Below are 21572 nucleotides of genomic sequence, written 5' to 3'. Positions count from 1 at the left end.
GTTGGATGATGTCATCAGGACTATATCCTCCCAACAGATGGAATTGAAAAAACAAAATATATACAGTATACACATCAATATATAATCAGTAGAAGCTGCTAAATACAGTTTACTTTATCTGGAGGAATCCCCAACTGTGTGCCACCTTCTTAATGACTGTCTGATGATTATGTAGCAGCAGTGATCTGTGTGTCAGTGGATTAGCTCTGCACTTCTGGAATATTCTGACTGCAATCCAGCAGATAGCTGAGCATTCATTGTGTATTATGACGTTACATCTGCTTGTAAAACCCCATCAGCAACCTCTGCCCAACACACACTAGGCGGTGCTCTCACTGAACATTCATTCATCCCAAGTGGGCCACATACAGAGAATCATCTGCGCTCCACTGTAAGATATTTCATCCGAGTTTAATCCGCAACAAGACAAGCTGATCTCATGTTTTACATAACGAGCCTACACACACACACACACACACACAAATACACAGATGGGAATGTAAAGTACACAGATCAACTCAATAAAACCCATCCATTCATGTCCTAGGGATCCAGGGATACATTAGAATATTCTAGGAATCTCTTAACAAAAACATAAGATAATGGAAATTAAAGTGTTTGCCTGTGCATGAAAACACTGACTATACTCCTTGGTTTTAAAGATTTGTTGTAAAGCATCATAAGACAGTAAAATCATTCATCTATCCTCAGCTCAATCTTCTTTTCAGAGAAAAAGGCCATAGTCTGCTTTAGACTGAACATAGTGAGCTTCTACTGTCCACCCATAATGGATTACTAATTCTAATATAGGGATCTTTAAGTTAAGTTATAGCTGGTCCTAATATGCATTCACATTATGCAGAAAAGACAAATAATCTCAATTTCAGGAAAACCGGGGATGGTAGTAGCTGGAAAAAGTGGCTTTATTGAAAGTCAAGAATTCAAAGCACAGATTTTGCAAAGCACAGAATGTTTGGTATTCTCAAAAAAAATTTGCACATATAAATAAACACCTTCATAAGTGCTGCTGCAGCCTTGAGACTCATGACTGCGACAGACTCCCGTTTGCGTCGCCGTGGCAACCGGTTGAGGGCGGAGCGGGAGCTGGAAAAGGAGCAGAGGGAGGCGGTGCCGGGCGTGATGGGAGTTTGCGGGACACTGAAGCCGTCCACCTCTTCCACCATGCGGAAGGCACGGCCCCGGGCCAGGGGGTCTACGATCTGCGCGTACACAGACATACGAAAAGCACATGGTTGTACTGTTTTTATTTCAAGCTGCACTACAACAGAAAACACACAGCGACAGAATAGTGAAGAGCAGGGACACACATGATACACATCTGAACTAGGGTTAGATTGATGCACAGTACCAGGGAGAAATTAGTTCTGTTAAAAGACCATATCGCTTAATAAATAGGCTTGGATGATAGGCTTTTGATACGTTACCAATGTCATTGTTAATTTCCAAGATCTGAAGATTGTTTATCATTTAACTTACAGTAACCCCCACAATAACAGTAGAGATCTATAATGTCCCATATGACATCACCCAGTGCTGCTTCATTCAACAATCAGTAGAAAATGACTAATAAGCCTTAGAAATAATTATTTTATAGAATTAATATGTGCACTGTACCTTGTAATGTGCTCTGAAATGGTTTATTGGAAAAAAAAGCAAGTCTTAGAATTGAATTTGCACATTATATCTCTATATAAAAATATGCACATTTTTGGGCTAAGAGTCTATGCTACCATGCTATGAGCTAAAACAGAATTTATAGGAAAAAATCCAAACAAAAATAGGCTTTTAGAGTATTGTTTTTTGGATGTAGCAGCATTTCACATGGTCACGGAGTAAAACAGTGTTTCAGAATCTAAATAGTCAGAATTTGAGTTGTCATACTGTTTTTGAGATTTATAAAAAAAGAAACCCTGCTAAGCTAAAATCATGAGCTAGCTTGTTAGCTAGCTTGCTACAACATTTGTGCAATTTAGGGAAATTGTTGTTATTATAACCTGCTATTATAATAGCTTTTTTTTAGTGTAACACATCTCCTGTAAACTACATCTCAACAGAGAATAACATGGGATGAAAACATGAAACACACACATGCAGTCATGCCCACGTCTGACATGCACAGGCTATGCAGTTTGTTTGACTACATACTTATAATTGATCAGCACTGCAGTGTCTTAATGACACTATTTTTAGCATTATTAAGACAATTATTAAGACAATTAAGTGCAATGGTAGCTGTAGTGCCGGCGTAGTAGCACTGTGAGTTTCAGTAGGTAGTTGTGAAGTGTAAGATAGATTTTTTTGACATAAAACATTCATTGTCACAATTTGTTTGTACTTGGTATATCTTGTGTCTTCAATAACCCATCAATCGAACCCTAGGCAAGATGGCAAAGCAAAGAGGTAAAGCAAGCGCCAAAAACCTAATGAGAAATGTAGAGAGTGGAAGAGTGAGGGAGAAAATGTGATAGAGGAATAGGTGAATAATCCCTCTAACATGCCCCAGGCGCTAGCCTACCCTCTGCATGCCATAGTGGTGGTGACTGAGGTGGTGGGGTGGGAGGTAGAGGGGAGGAGGGGTCTCAGTGCTGGCCAGGGAGAGGTTGTCCTGGCTGTGAAGCTCCATCTCCCTCATCACCTGCGCCTTTAGACCTCCGTACAGCTGGCTGCAGTGCTGCAGGCTCTTCCTCCTCCATCGCTGGGTGCTGTCGCTGTCCTTGCTCACCCCAAACCAGTCTGCCGTACCCCTGAGAAGAGGATGGACTCTTGTTAGTAAAAAAGTAAAAATCAATATCCTAATATGTTTTTGGTTGATTTGAGAGATGAGAAATTGGAAATGCTAGAACAGTGACTAGAATGTTTTGGCTCAAATGAGCATAAGTTTGAGGTATGAAACTATCATAATATGACATGGGATTTTTGAATGATCACTATTCAAAATAAAGAGACTTTGTAATGACAAAACAACTCACTAACTGGCTTTGCCAGGGGCCCCTTTGCTACAATTTAGGTTTCTGTTAAAGGATAAAAAAGATAATGAGCAATTTTCAGTATAAGCATGACTTGTCTTACTGTTGCTCTATGGTAAAAACTCTGCATCAGTTACAGTACATCTGAAAGTCATGATAAAGGGCTGAACTCCATTGAAATATCACAGAAACTGAAATGAGAACGTATCTGTCTTAAATTTCAATCTGTTTTTATCTTTTATTTATGTCCATAATTTCTAGGTAGACACTAAATATTCTTTGAGAGGCTTGATTTGTGTACATCCTCCATAATTAGCCGGACAATATGCTGATTAGTTGATTGATTGCAGCTGGTCGTTAGGTGATTAGTCGACTGGTTTGTTGATTGCCATTTGTTTCATCTGGTTTTGTGATCTTTAATTATGCAACTTTGCTAATATTAGGTAGAAAACCAGAACACAACTACAAAAAGAAAAACACTTTTATCAGTTTGAGCTAGGTCTTTATGTAAAAAACAGACTGGGTAGAGCATGAAGGGTGAATGGAAACTGATGAAACAGATTTGGCTGCATCACAAAGAAAATTTACCAAAGAGTTTGTTTATTTCTATACACAAACTCTACTGCCCAGTAGCAGCAGCAATACAGAAGCAGATGTTGCCTGATAAGTCCTGCAGTAGATGACCTGACTTGGCTGTGTGTGTATGTCATTTTCACACAATTAATGCCTGCTCTACATCAGTATGTGCATCCAGGTCCCTTTTATTCCAAGAAACAGTGCCTGCTTGCCAGGTTGTGTGTGAACCGGTCAGGAGGGGAAGGCCATGCTGGGGGAAACTGTTTGGAGAGCAGAACATTCAGTAATAAACACTCATCATCAAGAAGGACGCCAGCTGGGGAAGCCTTTTAAGGCTGCGCAAGGGCAGGGAGGGGGGTGGCGCGACCCTGATTGTTGTCCTCAGTGAGAGGGATTTCTTAGAAAGAAGACAGGTTTGGGAAAGCTGAGAGAGACCCAGACTGGGCCTCACTGAGCAGGAGAGGAGGAAATATATATATATATATATATATTATATGTATATATATATATACATTATATGTATTGCATATATATATTTATATTATGGAAAAACATTGCACCCTTAAATACAGTTAACAATCAAGATTGACATAAAATCTACAATACTGATGGTAAAATGTGACGCAAACACTCGATAGAAACACTGGTTTGTTTGTGTGTGTCTGTTTAGATAAGCGGGTATCGGTCTGCGTGCACACAAGCACTGACAAGCGTGCAAGTCATGTTCGCCCACACAAAACCTGAAATAAAATATTTACGACTGCTTGACGACAGCACAAATCCATCACCCATCAAAGATTAAAGCAATGTTAAGCCACATGAATTAGCTTTCTTATCCTGCAGGTAAGGCTGGTACACATGAAGCAGTAATCAACTGTACCGTAATTATAGGCTTAGACAGCATTCATTTCATCAGGGAGAAAAGGCTGAGGGGCAAATCTGAATACAATCCAAACAAAAGCCACCACTAAGACCAACAGAGAACAGAACAAATAGAGAAGATAAATATGAGCACTGAGAATTAAAACTATTTTTTATTAAATCTGCAAGGCCATTTTAGTTTCTTTCAACGTTTCTTTTATCCTTTCAGGAGTTCACTACTGTTTTCATAAAGGAATTCTTCATTTTAGGGCGGAAATTTAAAATGAACCCATCACTGAATAGGTATGGATGGTCTCCCCGCCCTAAAGTAAGACGATCTAAATGCTTGTTCAAATGTTTTCACAGCCTAACAAGAAAATAAACTGAGCAAAGATTCATTTTGTGGATTTCTGGCACAAATTTGACTCAAAAAGTAAAGAGACAAAAGGTGACATTGTTACAAAATATCAGCTGGTCATGACTTCAACTCCCAAATATCTGTAACAATTAAACAAAACAAGACAGCAAGTATGTGAAGTAAATTTCTTCTGTTTTACTACACTTCATTTATCTCTTACTTTTCAGTTTCAATTAAGTACGACTTTAATTGCGGGACTTTAGGTATTTGTACTCTGTGGTTACTTTCAGTTAGTCAGCTGGCAAGCTAAACTGGCTGGAGCTTTGTATTTATTGTACAGTCATTAAAGTGGCATCAATTTTCTCATCTAACTCTCAGAAAGAAAGCTAACGAGTATATTTCCCAAAATGCTAACCTATTCCTTTAAGTAAAAGATCTGAATACTATTTCCACCGCTGCTTAAAGAGAGGACGAAGCAGTATAGTATTACATGTAGATGTTGGCAATCATAAAACCAATCAGTAAAACCCAAAACATTCGACTGAAATATCAGAATATAAGCTGCCTGTCTCAGCTAAAACCTCAATCCTTCCACAAGGAATGAAACACATCAACAAGGGCTTTGCTCAACATTTCCATCCACTGACCAAAGTGTGTCAAGTTCGCTCACATCAACATAATTATTCTGTTTCTTTTTCTCTTCTTTGCCACAGCACACTCACCTGTCCAGAGTGCTCCAGGAGGGGATCAAGGTCTGGGTCATACCTGAGGGGGGCAGGGACTGTGGAGCTGTATCGCCTCCATCCCCAGCATCACTAACATACTGTCCCTGCTTATCCCCTGACCCGTCTTAAACCCTGATCCGCTGAATGCAAACTGATCCCCCTGCACATCACACATACAATGTTCCACAAGGGGATTTCCTGATATCCAGACCAGCAGTACCTTCCAGCGCTCGCTGTTATGCAAAAAGAGAGGATGATCGCCACATGTCCAGACTTTGTGTGACATCCATGACCTCCAGTGAGCTCTTAGTTAATCAAAGGTTAGAGGGAAGCTGGAGTTCATCCCCTCGGTCAGACTGGAATCTGATCGTCCTGATGTGGAACTCTGCAGTGGTCTTCCTCCAGCTGGTCCTGCTCACTCAGCACACGATGAACGGGAGGATCTTCAATTTTCTGACCTTATGTCACACGCAATTTGAGTTTCCATATGACTGCGTATGTGTGAGAGAGCGTATGAGTAACTGCCACTCCAGAGTTCATGTGAAAAAGGATGAAAACAGAAAGCAGCTCTGGTCCTCGTCAAACTGAATATCCCTCCTTTTTCCAGAGCAACAACGATCACTATCAATCAGGTCCAGTCTCTCTCTTTCTCTCTCTCTCTCTCTCTCTCTGTCTCTCTCTGTGTGTGTGTCTCTCTGCCTTGTTTTGCGGGAGTGTGTGTAAACACCGGCTCTCCTTCTAACATACCAGCACCCCACAACACAGGAAATGAGAGATTAGAAGGAGAGAGGGAGGGAAGATAGGACATCATACACATTAGGAGGGAGGAGAGGTGGAGGAGGAGGAGGAGGAGGGAGGGCACTGGGACATGCCTGGACATGACACACACACACACACACACACATACACACATATACACACACACACACTGGAGCAGAAGCACCACAAAGGTCTCCGATTCACAACCCGCACCTTGATTCACAGCTAAGATATTCGTGTCAGCAGCTAAAAAGAAGTGCAGCTGAGCGTGTCAACTCACAGTTCAAACACCTATCATTACGAGCATCAGTGTAACCAAAATAAGTGATTATGCGTGTGATTCTGTAGCCTAATCTGTCGAAATGAATGTCTCCTTAAAGTGAAAAATGACTCATAAAGAGCTTCCCAGTAATCCCTCAGGTCAACAAACATCATGGTGCCCTCCCCACAAGCATGAAGTTCACACACACACACACACGCACATTTTGTTTGAATAGTTGTTTAACTCTTTTGAGGAGGCACCTCGGCTAACCTCCGACAAATCATGTACACAACACACAAACTACTTCTCAATCCAATTAATTCTCCCATAAACATCAAACGGATTATTTCGGTTTCTCTCATGCACACATATATACAAGGCTAATAAACCTCAGCATGATAAAGTGAAGACATTAAGACACTCTTTTTGAAGAGAATGTCTCTATGTTTTAGCCTGTGTTCAAACATTTACATTCAATTTAACGCAGCAGGAGGGGTCGCTTTGATGTGGCCCACATGCTGTGTGAGGCGCATAGATAGTCACTATGAGTAATTGTATTATATTGTGTGTCTCAAACCATGTGGTCCTGTATGCCACCCGGACTGACACTGATACACTGTGTTCGTGTGTGTGTGTCTTTGTGTGTCTGTGTACAAAGAAAGAGAGGGCTTATGTGCAGCCTTCACACGTCATCTTTTCCAAAGCATCACAGCTGTGGGTGGTTTGCTTACAGAACACAGGTGCAAAAAACGCACAATAACTTTCATCTTGTGTGAGGGATCTCACGCTGTTGGACGTCAACGCAGACTGGAGAGTATAGAAAGAAACTTTTTGCATATGAGAGACCAATAGCAAAATCTGACAACTACTTAACTTGCTTTATTTGAAGTCGACAGTGTGGTCCCACATACTGTGGTCGACCAGTACCGAATACTCATTGCATGGATCATTTCTTTTGAATCCCTTGCATTGGTATGCTATTTGAATCCCTCACATCTCCTCTGCAAGTAACAATGAAAGCTGCTCTACAGGAAGGTAATTACAAAGGGAAAAATAAGTTGAATGGCTACTGCTGAAAAAAAAATCTAATCAAAAATGGGATAAAATGAAAATCTTCTTCTTAAAGCTTTGAGTTTAGTCTCAAATTTTCAGACTATTTTCTGCAATGAAGCTCCATTGCACATGTTAAAATTGGAAAAAAACACACCACCAAACAACAAAAAGCGTTCAGATGTGACGTGCTCACATACATGAGTTGTTTTTAAGTGGTGATGTGTTAGATATAGGTTTAAGTGGAGGAATGATTGCAGTGAGCAAAACCTGTTTCAATGTTCATATGGACACCTAACTGTTGTTTAAAAGACAGACTTGAAAAATTGTGAACCTATCCTTCTCTTTTCCATTTTTTCCTGTACCTGATGATCTTTTCAGGTATAGATGAACGCCGTCGGGTCAGTATTTTGGGGATGCAGGACCGCCGTCGGACGGTTGACACCCTCCTGGGGCCCCTCTGGCCCTTTGGCGGAACTGTGTTGACTCGCTCAAAGCGCACCCTTTTCTCACTTTACACACAGTTCAACAAGAAGAGAAGAGGACAGGGAAGCATGTGTGGAGGGAAAGCAGATAATAAATAAGGTAAAATCAGAGGAAAGGGAGGACAAGAGAGAAGAAACGATTAATTTCAAAGGAGGTTACAGCTGAAATTAGTTTTGTAAACAATTTATTAGTGCAGAGGAATTATTGGGAAGATGAAGCATGCAGAAGTCAGAGGAAATTAGCAGCTGGAGAAAATCAACAGAGAGGAAAGAGGATTGTTCCTTCTAGGAATGTTTCTCTATTAGTATGTGTGTGTGTGTGTGTGTGTGTGTGTGTGTGTGTGTGTGTGTGTGTGTGTGTGTGTGTGTGTGTGTGTCTAACCTCTTGATGGACTGTGTAATGGAGGGCAATCTCTCCAGAGGAGGTCTGAGGTAGTTGTTGGTAGTTTCCAAGGCAGCGATGCAGGTCTGGGGGTTTTCTCCTGGCATGCTGACACTGCGCAGGCGCTTTACTGGCTGCAACACACACACACACACACAAATGATGAAGCCATCCTGTGTGCCAAGTTATGTAAATGTGAAATAAGTATAAGTCGGTGAAAGTCTAAAAATTTTAAACAGTTTTAGACTGGCTGGAGGTAAAGCTTTCCTTGATTGGTAGATTTCTTTCACATCTCACTGTCTTCCTCAGTGGATGGAGTGTGTTCAGTTGTCTTGGTGATAGCTTAGTTGTCAACATGTGACACAGTTGTAAGCAAAATGCTGAGGAAGACTGTGAGATGCGGTTGAAAGCTCCAGAAAAAGCTACCGAACCTTGAAATAAGATTTTAATGCAAACTAATATTTTAGGCCAAAAGTGAAATTTCATGCACATGAATTTTTAGTTACACACTCATTTTTGCAACTGCATCTTCGACTTCCCATTTTCCATTATAAATCCCCCTCTGCTTCTCTGATCTGTAGATATTGACCGCTGTGTGTGTGTGTACCTGGGTGTGTGTGGGCGTGTCGTCCGGCGTCAGCTGGATGGTGGGGATGTCCAGTTTGAGCCATGGCGGCTTCTTCCTCTGCAGGCTGCTGCTCCTGCTGCCCGGCTCATCCATGCTCACTCGCTCCCCCTATGCCTGCCAGCTGGATAACACAAACAAACAGACAAGGAACTGGGTTTGTAGGACAATTCACACGGTAAAAAAATCTACAGCTGTCTGAAGCCAAAAACCAAAACTGAGCAGCTTTATTGTGTAATTATAATAACTGGACAGAAAGTGCATTAATCCAAATGTTTAAACCCACTAGTCTGCCAGCCATCAGTATCTTCTGCAATAACTTATAAACCAGCGACGCTGAACTGCATCACGCCTATTCGTCTTCCAGTCCTTCCCACAATGCACCATGCACCCAGGGGTTACAGTGTATTCTTTTTCTCATTGGTACGTTTTTTGTATTCCTCTTTTCTCATCTCAGGTTTCTATTGTTTTTTATTTACAGACCAATTATTGATTCTCTAATAATCTCAGGTGCTGATGTGATTTATATTGTGTGTGTAACCTACAAGGAATGTCTATTCCTGCAACATTGCTTCTTAAAATAAACTTGAGTTTTCTACCAGGTGAGGTGGCCATTAAAATATATATAATACATAAATCTTGTTCAACAAACACAGCCAGATGTACTGTCTTCACAAAGATGTCTCTATTTGAAACATTCAGTGGCAAAATAGTGTGAAAGTTTTCAAATACAAATATCTAACCTTAATTAAATATAAAGGCCAGGTGGAAACAATGAGTCGAATGAGCAACAGAGCTGCATTGCTCTGTGTTTGGTTTTCCTCAACAATGGCAGGCTCTGTCTGCTGTAGAATAATCTCACAGATGAACCATTGTTGCTACTGTGTCAGCTCTTCTGTAATCAAGTCAGAGTTTATCTGTGATTCCCTGCACAGGTTAAAACTTCACTGCTCCAGGTGAGGCTCGAACTCACAACCTCGGCATTGCTCTGCTGGCTACTGTCTTATAAGTACCGCGCGCTGACCGATTGCGCCACTGGAGCCTGCTTATCAGCAGAGAATGATGCCAGTGTTTTGGAGTAAAGTGCAGAGGTGATTCACCACCACAAGATGGCGCTAAGATTCTCAAGGATATCAGTCTCCCTCTCTCTTTGTATTCACACACTCACACATGCCCTCTGTGAAGAGAGACAGACAGTTCAGAAAGAGATGCTATTACTCACAGTTGAGTGCACACCCATCCTTTTCAAACAGACATTTAATTTAAGGAAAAGTGGTCTGAGTGCAGCGGGCCACCTACTAACAGAGAGAGAACCTGAGAAATCGAGCAACGGAGCTACACAAACAGAGGGAAAGCCACAAAATAGAGCGCCAAAGCCTCTGCTCATCCTGTTGTTTGCTGGTTAATGGGTTTATGGGTAAAAGAAGGCTCTTGGAGAGTGACAGGGGTTTTCCTGCTTAACCGTTTAGGTGAAAGTTGAAGACTTCTCTGTGAAAGCCAGGGAGCTAACCAGGAGCCAATGAGGCAGTTTTCAGTGGTAACTTTTAATATGAAGTGCCAGCACAAACAGTAATCATTTCTTGCCCTCATGACAAATGCATTTTCAAGCTGCTGAGCTCATCAGCACTTATCTGCTGTTTACTGTGTCCCATATATAACAATAGCACTAAATATCTGAGGTTTTACATTACAAATACATACAAAACTTCCAAAATAATGAAGTCAATTGTCTTACTAGATCTACATCACACACAAAATACTAATATTTATTATAATTTATTATAAAATAATCCATGTTAGATTAGCAGAACATGCTTATTTCAATAGACGCCACTACTAGTATGAAAGCTCTGAAGTTAATTTAGAGACAAAGATAGAAGTCAGCAAGTCATACTTTTGTGATGCAAAAGACTGTCTCGCAAAAAGGTTCATTCAACTCAACTATAAACTACAGTCTGATAAACAACCAGAGTTGAATCAACACCACTCTGACACAGCCTCAATAAGTCAATCCTCCATTGCTCAGCTTTGCATTCGACTAAAAGGTGTTTATTCATATTCTCACATTCATGTGCTCATATGTGTTTTTTAATCAAAGAAAAATAAGAAAACATCTTAAATAAGGATCCCTTAAATTTGGTTATTTAAGTATTTGTGCACGTTTGTGTGTCTGTGTATGACCAAGTGTGTGTAAAGGGTCAGCAAGATGTACTGAGCGACATTTTACAGTTGAAAAATAAATCTTGACAGTGCACTTTGATGGACAAATTATGTAGGGCTGTAACTAAGCATTATTTTCATCATCATTTGTTGATTATTTTCTCAATAAATCAATTAGTCATCTGGTCTATAAAGTTTCCTAAAGCCCAAGGTGCAAACTCAAATGTCTTCTTTTGTCCCATCAGCAGTCCACAACCCAAAGATATTCTGTTTACTATCATAGAAGACTAAAGAAACCAGAAAATATTCACATTTTAGAAGCCGGAATCATAGAATTTTGACCTTTTTTCTTAAAAAAAATGACTTAAAACGATAAATCGATTGTCAGAACAGTTGGCGATTAATTTTCTGTCATTCGGTTAATAGACTAATCGTTGCAGCTCTAGTAGACAGTCTTTCTAATTTAGCTTAACTACAGTATATCTGGTATCTTCTATCATATTTGTTTTTCTGCACTGCAGAAAAAACTTTCATCCAGAAACTGGCTCAATTTCCATGAAATTTGTCCCCCCTTCAGCATGAATTGGTTATCTATTGACTTTTACTTTTTGCTTTTTTCTTGAAATACTTCCACAACGTTTGGATGGATTGCTAAGAAATTTTGTGCACACATATCCATGGTACCCCTATGTTGAACCCTAATAACTTTGGTGATCCCCTGCCTTTTCCTCTAGCGTCACCATTAGTTTGTCATTTGAGGTTTTTAGCAAAATGTTTTGACAACTATATTTGTGTCCACCACAGGAAACCAATGCTTTGGTTTAAGACCAAATACTTGCTAAACTTGTAGTTTGTGTTTAGTGCTAATTGGCAAATGATAGCATGCTAACATGCTAAACCAAGAACATGGTAAACATTATACTCCCCCCTCTCCTAAACCCCTGTTCACTTTACTAAAATGACATTTAATGTGAATAAATTTCTCTGGCTGCTGCTCAGTTTGAGAAAACATTAATGTTTCTCAAGTTGGAGCTTTTGTTGTGCTGGCCAAAGGGAAGTCATTGAGCGGGAGTGAAGGGACTATTACTGGATAATAGGACATCCGCATGGGGTTCTTGGACATAACGAGCGACCACCAACCAGGAGCTCCACTAGATCTCAGCTGTGAATCATTCTGTGATTCATTGCTGTGAGTGAAATTACAGGCTACCCTCTTTTGCCATAAAACCATTAGCTGAACAATAATCTCTTCCATCATACAGTACATGGTGCTGGAGCTGATATTCAGACTTCTGTCCAAAGCCAAGTCTAACGAGCTGAAAGATATTCAACTCTGGCAGCTGGAGGACTTCTCAATACACACGGACAGGACAGGGTGTGCTTCCAAACCCTAGAGACATGGACAATCAAAGACTCTCACATAGTCGCACTGGGATATTTGGGAAGATCTCAGATCAAACCATCACTACATGCCAAACCTTGAGGGAAAGTCCTCCTTTGGCTACTCTCACTTGTCAAATGCAATCAGTTTATTTTGCACTAAAAAGGCATCATTCTCTTTTCTAGTGTATCCACTCTCACCAAGCCATGCCTTATCTACTCAAGCAGCGATCTCCTACATTTCCCAGGAGGCAACACAGCAGTACCTACAGGACAGGTGTGAACTTGTGGCTCTCAGTCAAAGGTGGGTGTTTGGACTAATAAAGAGTGTAATTACTCAGCTATGGAGGGGAGTAGTAGCACAGCAAGAGCATGAGCTGAGCACGCATATCCATGCAGTTCAACAACACATCATGTCTTGTTGCCTTACATACTGATCTACTGAGGTTACTGTGGGTGTGGACATTCGTATTTCTTTCTTCTACAATAGATCTCGCCCTGAATGATTCCTTTATATCAGAGAAAAATTGGGAATTTAGATTTAGAGTTTCATACTGGGTAACTTCATTCTCATGGTTGACAAAATCTTTGTAGCTTTCTGGCCTTCATCACTTTCTGTAATTCCCCAATATAGGGAGTAGTATAGACTTAGTTATAAAATGTTTTAAATATGTTAAAAAGTCAGCTTAATTATTATTTTAATCCTAAATGCTAAAGCTACTCTAAAGCATTTGAATATTTCCAGCTGTAGTGAAAGTACTGAAAAAGACACTTTGGTAACACTGCACCTCATTTTTAGTGCTAGTGGCGTGGCTATATGGATGGCAATGTTGGTCGATCAATAACTTTTATCCAGACTGGAATATCTCAACAACTATTAAACAGATTAACAATAAATTTTGTACAGACATTCATAATCTCCATCGGATGAATCCTACTAACTTTGGTGATCCCAGGACTTTTCCTCTGGCGTCACCATAAGGTTGACATTTTTGGTTTTGAGTAAAATGTCTTGACAACTATTGAATGGATTGCCACAAAATGTAGGGCAGACATTAATACAGCCCACAGGATGAATTGACTTTGGTGATCCTTTAACTTTCATCCAGCTTTTCATCATCAGGTCAAAATTTCTATTTGTCTGATACTTTGGTTTATGACCAAATATGTGCAAAACTAATCATGTTCTCATTGGCCTCAGCTGTACTTTGTGTTTTGTGCTAATTAGATTAAATGTTTGCATGCTAACACACTAAATTAAGATCTTACCAAACATTAGCACGTTAGCATTTAGCTCAAAGCACCACTGTGATTAAGAGCAGCCTCAAAGAGCTGCTAGCATGGCTGGAGACTCTTAATCTTGTGCTATGAAGAAAAACGTATGATTTCAGAATGATTTGAAAGATGCAACAATGTCATTAAAAAAAGACACACAGTAGCTTTTAACTCTGAGCCCAGACAAAACACCTTGTGAAGAGAAATGCAACGCTCTCCCTTTGAATTACCTTCCTCATTTTTCTACCATTCTGAGGATTATGTAAATACACACTATATACATAATGTGTAAATAAACACACATAGACCAGCTTGGTATGTAGCCATAAAGAAAAATATGAGTTTGAGTCCTTTGGCCTCTCAAATACCCGTGTTTTGGTCTCTTTGTGGTCACATGTGGAAGCCTGCGCGTTCTCTTACGGTCACTGAGGATAAACACACCCCTGCAAATAGAAACCTTCTCCAGAACAATCCATAACCACATCCTTTGCTTATTCTGCGGTGGTGATACTCAGTGTGTGTATTTGTGTGGACTCAGATGTGCTTGTACAATAAAGCCTGAATGCAAACCTACACACATGCTCACATACACACAGTATATAAACACTCACTTGACAGTCTGTGCGTCAGTCTCCCACGTCAAGTTTTTACAACTCTCCATACGGCCGACGAAGGGTGGTCGTGTGGTCCAAAATCAATCTCCTCTCTTTTCTCATCTTGTTTCCAACATCCGCCATTTGTCATTCCATCATGATCTCTCTCTCTCTCTTTTTTTCCCTCTAGTTGGGTTTTCATGACAGGCAGATTAGAGGCTGTAATCCCTGTGCTGTACACCACATGATATCGTCCTGCTGTCAGGCCACAGAGGCGAATACCGATCCCTGATTGGATGCCGAAAGCGCTACGATGGTGTCATCAACACCCGGCAGGAAGTGGTGTCTTTAATGCATAGGTATTCATTGTCAAAACGGAAGAAGTGAAAGTTAGTGTCATCATAGGTTTTCAGTTCTGAGCTTCGACATGACATGTCATTTTTTTTATTCTACTAAGGCTGAGATTTAGCAGCCAAAGATTGTCATGCACATGCTCTCAGTTGCCTTTCCTCTTAGATTTATATCAGGAGGAAGTAACATGCTGGCATGAAAGATTCAGTGTGACACTGTAACAAAACAGGAAGTTCAAAGATGTTTTATTATATTGAAAGAAATCATTTTCACATTAATTTTTCAACTGTCCAGTCTGGTATGAAAGCCTTCTTGGATAACATCACACCGCTAGTAATGTCAAATGACAACTCAAGAAGTATCACAGGAAATGTGTACCTTTTGCAGCCCGTATTGTAACGCCTTTAGGGGACTGCTGCAGAACAGTGGTGTAATTGGATCCTCTTTACATAGGGTGACACTTCCTGACATGCCGAGACAGAATAAAACAAAGGCTTCCCTTTGGCACCCACGCAAGACTTGTCTTAACACTGTTCCCTGATTCTGGTGTTTGAGGCCAAGGCAATCAACCACTGTGGCATGGAAACTCACTCTTACTGCATGTCAGTAAGCTTTAATATTCAATGGATCTTTACTGCATGTTAAGCAGTCCGAAACCTAATCTCCTCTCTGACTCCTTTTATTCGATGACACCTCGCACCCTCCCCCACTCTTTCTTTCTTATCTCTTATTTCTACTCATCCTTGCACACGAGGGTTACTTTTTTCAGTAAACATGCAAGACTTTTATTAACTCTGCTGCTTCACGTTTAATGTACAGTCAGAATATTGATTTGACAAATCTAGGTTGCAGGATTGTACCAATATTTTGGATGCAACCTGCTATATATAGCTATGTTATTTTGAGATTTTATTTTGTGGTGTATAAATAACAGACCATTTCACTACTTGTGATTCCTCAAAAGTCAGTGTAATACCAAAATGACATACTTTGCATGGTGGAAACGTCTGACGAGAGCATTCTTAGGTTCGCTGAGGCTGGTTTAATTTCAGTTGTTGCAGACTGCCCTGTCTAAAGCAAATTTAGCAACCTGTGTAAAACTGGCATCGTACAACAACAAGACTCCTGCTGAAATTCAGTCTCCAAACAGATATATTTTTTTGTTTGACAGGTAAATAGTATATTGAAGGAGAAGTCATGTCTTTTCTTTGCTCTCTTAGAGAAAGGTGCTGTTAAACTGACAATTACCAGTGCATATCCAAGTTAATTGGTTGGGGACTCTGCAGCAGATTAATGCTCAGACAGTCCAGGTGGATTTGAACTTTATTATGCTGGCATTGTTCTGGTCTAATAGGCACTACAATCTGCCCGACGGCACCGCTGGGCCCATTTTAAGTTTGATGTTAATGCAATTTTTTCAGGACAGTGACAAGAAAATTGCCTGCTCCAGGTGAAAGCTAGGGTCTTGAACTTGGTCAGCACACTCCACCACTGACGGATTCCTTGTCACACATGTGCATGTTTCATAAGGTAGAATTATCATCAATCATCAGCTATTCAATTATCAATTAAAAGCATTGTAGCAAAATAAATTTAAGAGAGTGTTTTACAAGTTAACTGACCTAAACAACAACTCTATCATCAAATCTGTCATTTGTCATGAGGAAAAACATCCCCTTTAATCACAATTTAGCATTTACCATGTTGTATCTTGTTTGTTGTGACGTAATAAAACATCAGTGGGTCACATACTGTAGATTAACAGTGTGTTATGCTATGTGCTTTTACCCCTCCCCAACCTTCCACCCGACACTACAGGACTATGTATGCTCTGGGCTCTCATCTGTGCCAGATGTTACAGTCATAACACAGTAGGTCATTTCCTTTCTGAGTTTGTGTATGTATGTGTATGCACAATCTGCTGCTACTCCTACAAACATTAGAGATTAAACATCTGGCGCAATAGAAGCAGTATGTCAGTTATTAAAATCGTCTTCTCACAAAGTAAAAACAATAAATGATAAATGGGGGAGAAGTAGCACTAATAGAGAAAATATTTACTGTATCTCTTTCCTGAGAAATATTTTATCCAAATTCCACTTTGATATCTTGACTTCTATCACCCTCTTTATTATATCATCGTCTGTTTCCTGTACGCATTCCAAACATCATCTTCAGAGAAAACAAGAACTCACTGATCTTCTCGTTTCTCCATCTGCAGTAATATGCAGATGAATTCTGAATTCAATCAGACATCAAATGCGTAATTCTATTTACCTTGACCCTTACCAGGGAACTGAGGATGGGATTTGGGGACGGGGAAAGGGCACGATTGAAGCTTATCTCTACAGCAAACAAACATGCTGTTACCATGTCGCAGCAGTGTTGATTCTCTACTGTGCCATGTAGATTTATCTCAAAGGTTGGTGATATTGACCAGGGGTGCAGCATGTGGGCTGGTGTAGCATATGTTCCAGGATTAAAGACTTTTAGGTGATGGAGTGTGAGCCACTTACAAACTAAACTGTGTAAACATTTTTACAAGAAATGACACAGATATACCAGGCAGCCTGCCAAAAGCCTATCAGGCTTTTAAATGTTAAAACAAACCATCTGTTGACTGTACAAGTCACAACACTGGTTCCTAATCTGTAGTTTGAGGGGTTGAATCTTCTCCAAAACTGACTGACAGACACACACCGGGGGTCTTAATGAGTTGAAGTCATCTGTCTAAACGCTGCCTTAATTGTTCTGTGGTGTCTGTCTTGTTACCACAGATTACGTGATAGTGAGCAATTCACTAGTCAATCAGCCACTGAGTTGTTACGCCTCAACTCTCAAAAGTGTGTGTTGGAGCTGGCATGTGTCCCATCCACCTACGCACACAGAAAAAACCATAACACACACACACACAGGAAGCAGCTACTTACAGCTACTGTATGTGTAACCTTTTTATACAGGAATACGTCACAGTCAAAAAAAGGCTGTGGTCAAGCTAGTTTATAGCTTTGTACATGCTAGTTTCTTTGTCAGTCCTGGTATTTCTTAAACTTAAGACCATATTTTCCCAAAGCCCTCTTACCTCCCATCACAGAAAAGGCCTTTGAAGCCTTTGAAGCCCTGCATCCAGTGCCCACTCCCTGGTGACGTTTGGTTTTCTCATTCACTTTACTGAAGAGGATGAACATTTTCAAAGTGATTTTTCCATCTGCCTTCAATCCGTGCACCATCTGCCATTGTGAGAAACTCTCAAAATCCGTTTTTAGTAGAAAACCAGTGCCCTCGCCCTGTTCTGTAAAGCAACTTGTTCTCCTTCTGTGCCATAAAAGAGTCTCGCAAATTTTATGTTAAGTGTGATCTGGTGGCACACCATGCAAAGTGAACCCGGCAAGTCTTCTCACTGATGGAATATTTATTGATGTTTAAATGCTACATCTAAGCATTAGCAAAAGCTCCAAGCTAACAGGAATAAAATGTTGTCTATTAGGTGCTGCTGTGCCACAGCTGGTCAGTGTGTGGTGCTTGGGTTGAGTCCAAACCTCACTTTGAGGACACTCATCAGTAATTACCCTGAAATGAGCATTAATCAGTAATTGTTCAAATTCCGGTTGCTAACTTCTCAGCTTTCTTCCCAAAGTACAAGAATTCAAATGCACTAAGATTATGTCTGTGGTAAATCATTGATTCCACATACTGTACAATGCAACATGCCTAACTGAATAAAATAACAGCTCCAGTGTACACTTGGAAATTTCCACATTCCAACAAAGAGCCAAACTCCTTGCAGCATTTTTTTTCTTTGCTCATTTGTAGGGGAAGTGTCACTAATGAGCATATTATTTTCTATAGCTTATTTACCCTGCTTTCCACGTCAGTGAATTCACCTCATAAATGTCAGACTTCCCTGACTTCGGTTCGTATGTGATCACAAGTGTGTTGTTAAAGTTGTTTATGAAGTTATATAGTGGTATAACATACAGTATGTGGTCTTCTGGGACACTTGCCCGTGAATAATGAATTATGAATACTATATGAAATATTCACTACATGAGGAGCCAAGTCACATATAAAATCAGTAACTCTGGTATGTGTGTATAAATATTTGCAAAAGCCTGCCTGAAATAAGCCAATGCATAATTCAGTTAGTAGCTAATCTGGTTTAAAACACAGCAGCACATTAAAACATTAGCGATGAAATGTTAGCAAGGCAAGTTTGGGATTGTAGAATAGTCAGTTTGAGAACCTGTAGTAAAACTTTGTCATTCACTTCCCTTAACAAAGGCATCAAGGTACTCCTACCCGCGTAAAATGTGTCTTCCTAACCCTAAAATACATTGTTGTTATTAACATTGCTCTGCTAATTCATGGTGACTCCGCTACCTCACTTGAAGCTAATGGTACTGTAAGGTGCAGCTGCATTTTACAATATCAGCAAGCGCAACTTTTATCCAAAGGTTTTCCATTTATGGAGGTGAATCCAAAGTGATTCCACTCACTACTTAGAAGATAGTTTGGTGTCATCACTATTCATTATGCTTCGCTAGTTCCATTTTACATTAGCAAAGAGAACAAAACCCAATTTTACTGAGAGCAGCAGGGCATGCAATAATGCCCCACTGGAGTACAAGGTACAGTTCTTCTACACTGAGAATTTTGAATTCAAACAGATGATTACAGATCAAATATTTAAAGGACCAGTGTCTAAGATTTAGTGGCATCTAATGGAACGGACTTGGCAGATATGGAATATAATATTCGTAAGCATGTTTTGATTAGTGTATAATCCCATGAAAATAAGAATCGTATTTTCGATGCCCTTTATATCTACACAGGGAGCAAGTCTTTTTCCACAGCCCATCATGTTGCACCTACATGTTTCTACAGTAGCCCAGAACGGACAAACCAAACAATGGCTCTAGAGAGGGCCTTTTGCGTTTTTCTTTCTGTCTTTCTTTCACAGCCACTGTAGGTTCTTCTACATGCTTGGAAGGGGAGGTTGAGGGGAGGTGTATTCATTTGGTTACAATCTGCAACCTCACTGCTAGATGCCACTAAATCTTACACACTGGTCCTTTATTTTTTCTACACATTTGAACAGTAGTTTACAATCTTAGCTTACAAATTTGAATAAATAAGTGTAAGCTGTGGTGTATTATCCAGAGCAAACAGGAAATTGTCTCTGGAAAGACAAGACACTGCAATTTAATTTTTAAATGTGTTTTTGAATTTATGTGCATGGATAGTTAGAACTAAAGATAAGTAGATGTAAGTAAAATGTGTAAATTTGCTTTTTAAAATGAGACAGAATGTGAAGTTTATATGCTCAGGAAAGATGTGTTTCAACTCCTGGTACAATTTCCTTTGGCCTCGATAAATAAGGGAACAGCATAAAAAAGCTGCTTAACTATACAAAGATAAGTAGTAGCACAGACGATCAGAGGTGATCAGAGGCCAGGCCTCCATGCTTTGTCTGCCTTTAAGCATTAAGCAACCATCTCTCTCTACTACTCAGCTGTCTGAGCAGGAGAGATTTAATTGGCAACTTGAAACCAGGGCAAAAGCAGAGAAAGATGAAATCTTTCTCTGTTACAGCTAAACTTCCTGCACTCCTGGCTTTGCATAATCAAAAAGTCTCAGATCTTTTTCTCACAGTGAGACATGTCTCACATGAAAGTCATTAAGGGATGATTAAAGGATTGGCATAGGCTACTATCAAGCGTTTCCTACTGTAGATTGACATGTGGCCTGTGGCGAGAATTTCAGAAGCAGGAAAGGCACCTAGACTGGAATTTATTTAAAACACCGACCCACTGCACTTCACTTCACACCCACACATTTTTGACAAAGCGTTCTGCACAGGAAGACAAGTTAAAAAAAAACCAGTGTGATCTTTGCATGGCTGGCCATCAAATAAAACCTCGAGGTAGCTACTGCTTCTGAAGTACCAAAACATTGCAAAAGTTCTGTATGCATTGAGTATAGCTAGAGATGTTTTACCACAGTGTCAGTAAAGCTGTGGCCACAAGCTGCACATTACTGCTGCTTCTGTCTAGAGACAACCTGGTATGTGCAAAGGCACAGAGGAAAGGCAAATACAACAACAGATGGAGAGAGATAAAAAGAAGCAGAAAAAATACTTCATGTCATGTTGGAAGAGGATGAAAGGAACAGAGGGGTACAGAGAGCAAAAAAAACATGCTGCACCAAGTGAGAGCAAAAAACAAAAGGAGAGACATTGCAAAAAAGCAGAGTCTAACCAGCATGACAATGTGGAGAGAAAAGAGACAAAATATCTTTCTCAATCAAAACTGTAAGTTGTGACACTCATCTGCATAGTTTAAGTGTGTGCGCTTGCTGCACACTTAAAAAATACAGGATTATTAGGTGCGCATGAGTGTATACACACATGCGTGTTTGTGCTTGTTAATTCACACCTCCATGCATGTGGTGTGAGTCCGTGTGCATGCTTGTCTGTCTGCTATGCCAAACATCTGCATCAGTTTACCTGTTTCTGCCTGTGGGCCATAGGGTACGTTTAGTTTTGGTAAAGCTGCAGAGGTAACAGTGCATGTAACCCTTCCTATAATCATCCTATCAGACAGTGGCTGGATGTTAACTCAAACTAGACACATTTCTAGAAACATAACTACAAAAACCTGCATTAACTGATTATTTTGGCCATTTGGTGGTAACAGAGACAACCTGTGAACACAATATTGACCTATTAAGTTGATATGCTAAAC

The 21572-nt window shown here is 40.1% G+C and overlaps 1 protein-coding gene and 1 non-coding gene across 6 annotated transcripts in view; both read right to left on the bottom strand.

The window, feature by feature from the left end:
• The window catches only part of rhbdf1b (rhomboid 5 homolog 1b (Drosophila)), a 39081-nt gene that overhangs the window by 7318 nt on the left and 10191 nt on the right, over nt 1–21572 (bottom strand). The window contains exons 2-6 of one of the 5 annotated variants that reach the window (XM_044338353.1): nt 9053–9194; nt 8446–8579; nt 7944–8090; nt 2537–2765; nt 1014–1220 (exon numbers count right to left, since the gene is read on the bottom strand). In XM_044338353.1, the coding sequence (XP_044194288.1) occupies nt 1014–1220; nt 2537–2765; nt 7944–8090; nt 8446–8579; nt 9053–9166 (831 nt within the window). In that variant the 5' untranslated portion in view covers nt 9167–9194. Of the gene's footprint in view, nt 1–1013; nt 1221–2536; nt 2766–5504; nt 6268–7943; nt 8091–8445; nt 8580–9052; nt 9195–21572 lie in introns of those variants that run through there. The other 4 variants (XM_044338354.1, XM_044338356.1, XM_044338355.1 and 1 more) reach the window with 4 other exon arrangements.
• Nucleotides 10019–10112, bottom strand: trnai-uau. Its single transcript has 2 exons — nt 10075–10112; nt 10019–10054 (listed from the first exon to the last, which is right to left on the bottom strand). It is a non-coding gene; the product is annotated as a tRNA-Ile (tRNA).

Source organism: Thunnus albacares, chromosome 20 (assembly GCF_914725855.1).
Source record: "Thunnus albacares chromosome 20, fThuAlb1.1, whole genome shotgun sequence".
Taxonomy (NCBI): Eukaryota; Metazoa; Chordata; class Actinopteri; order Scombriformes; family Scombridae; genus Thunnus; species Thunnus albacares.
This window is presented reverse-complemented; position numbering and strand designations above follow the sequence as displayed.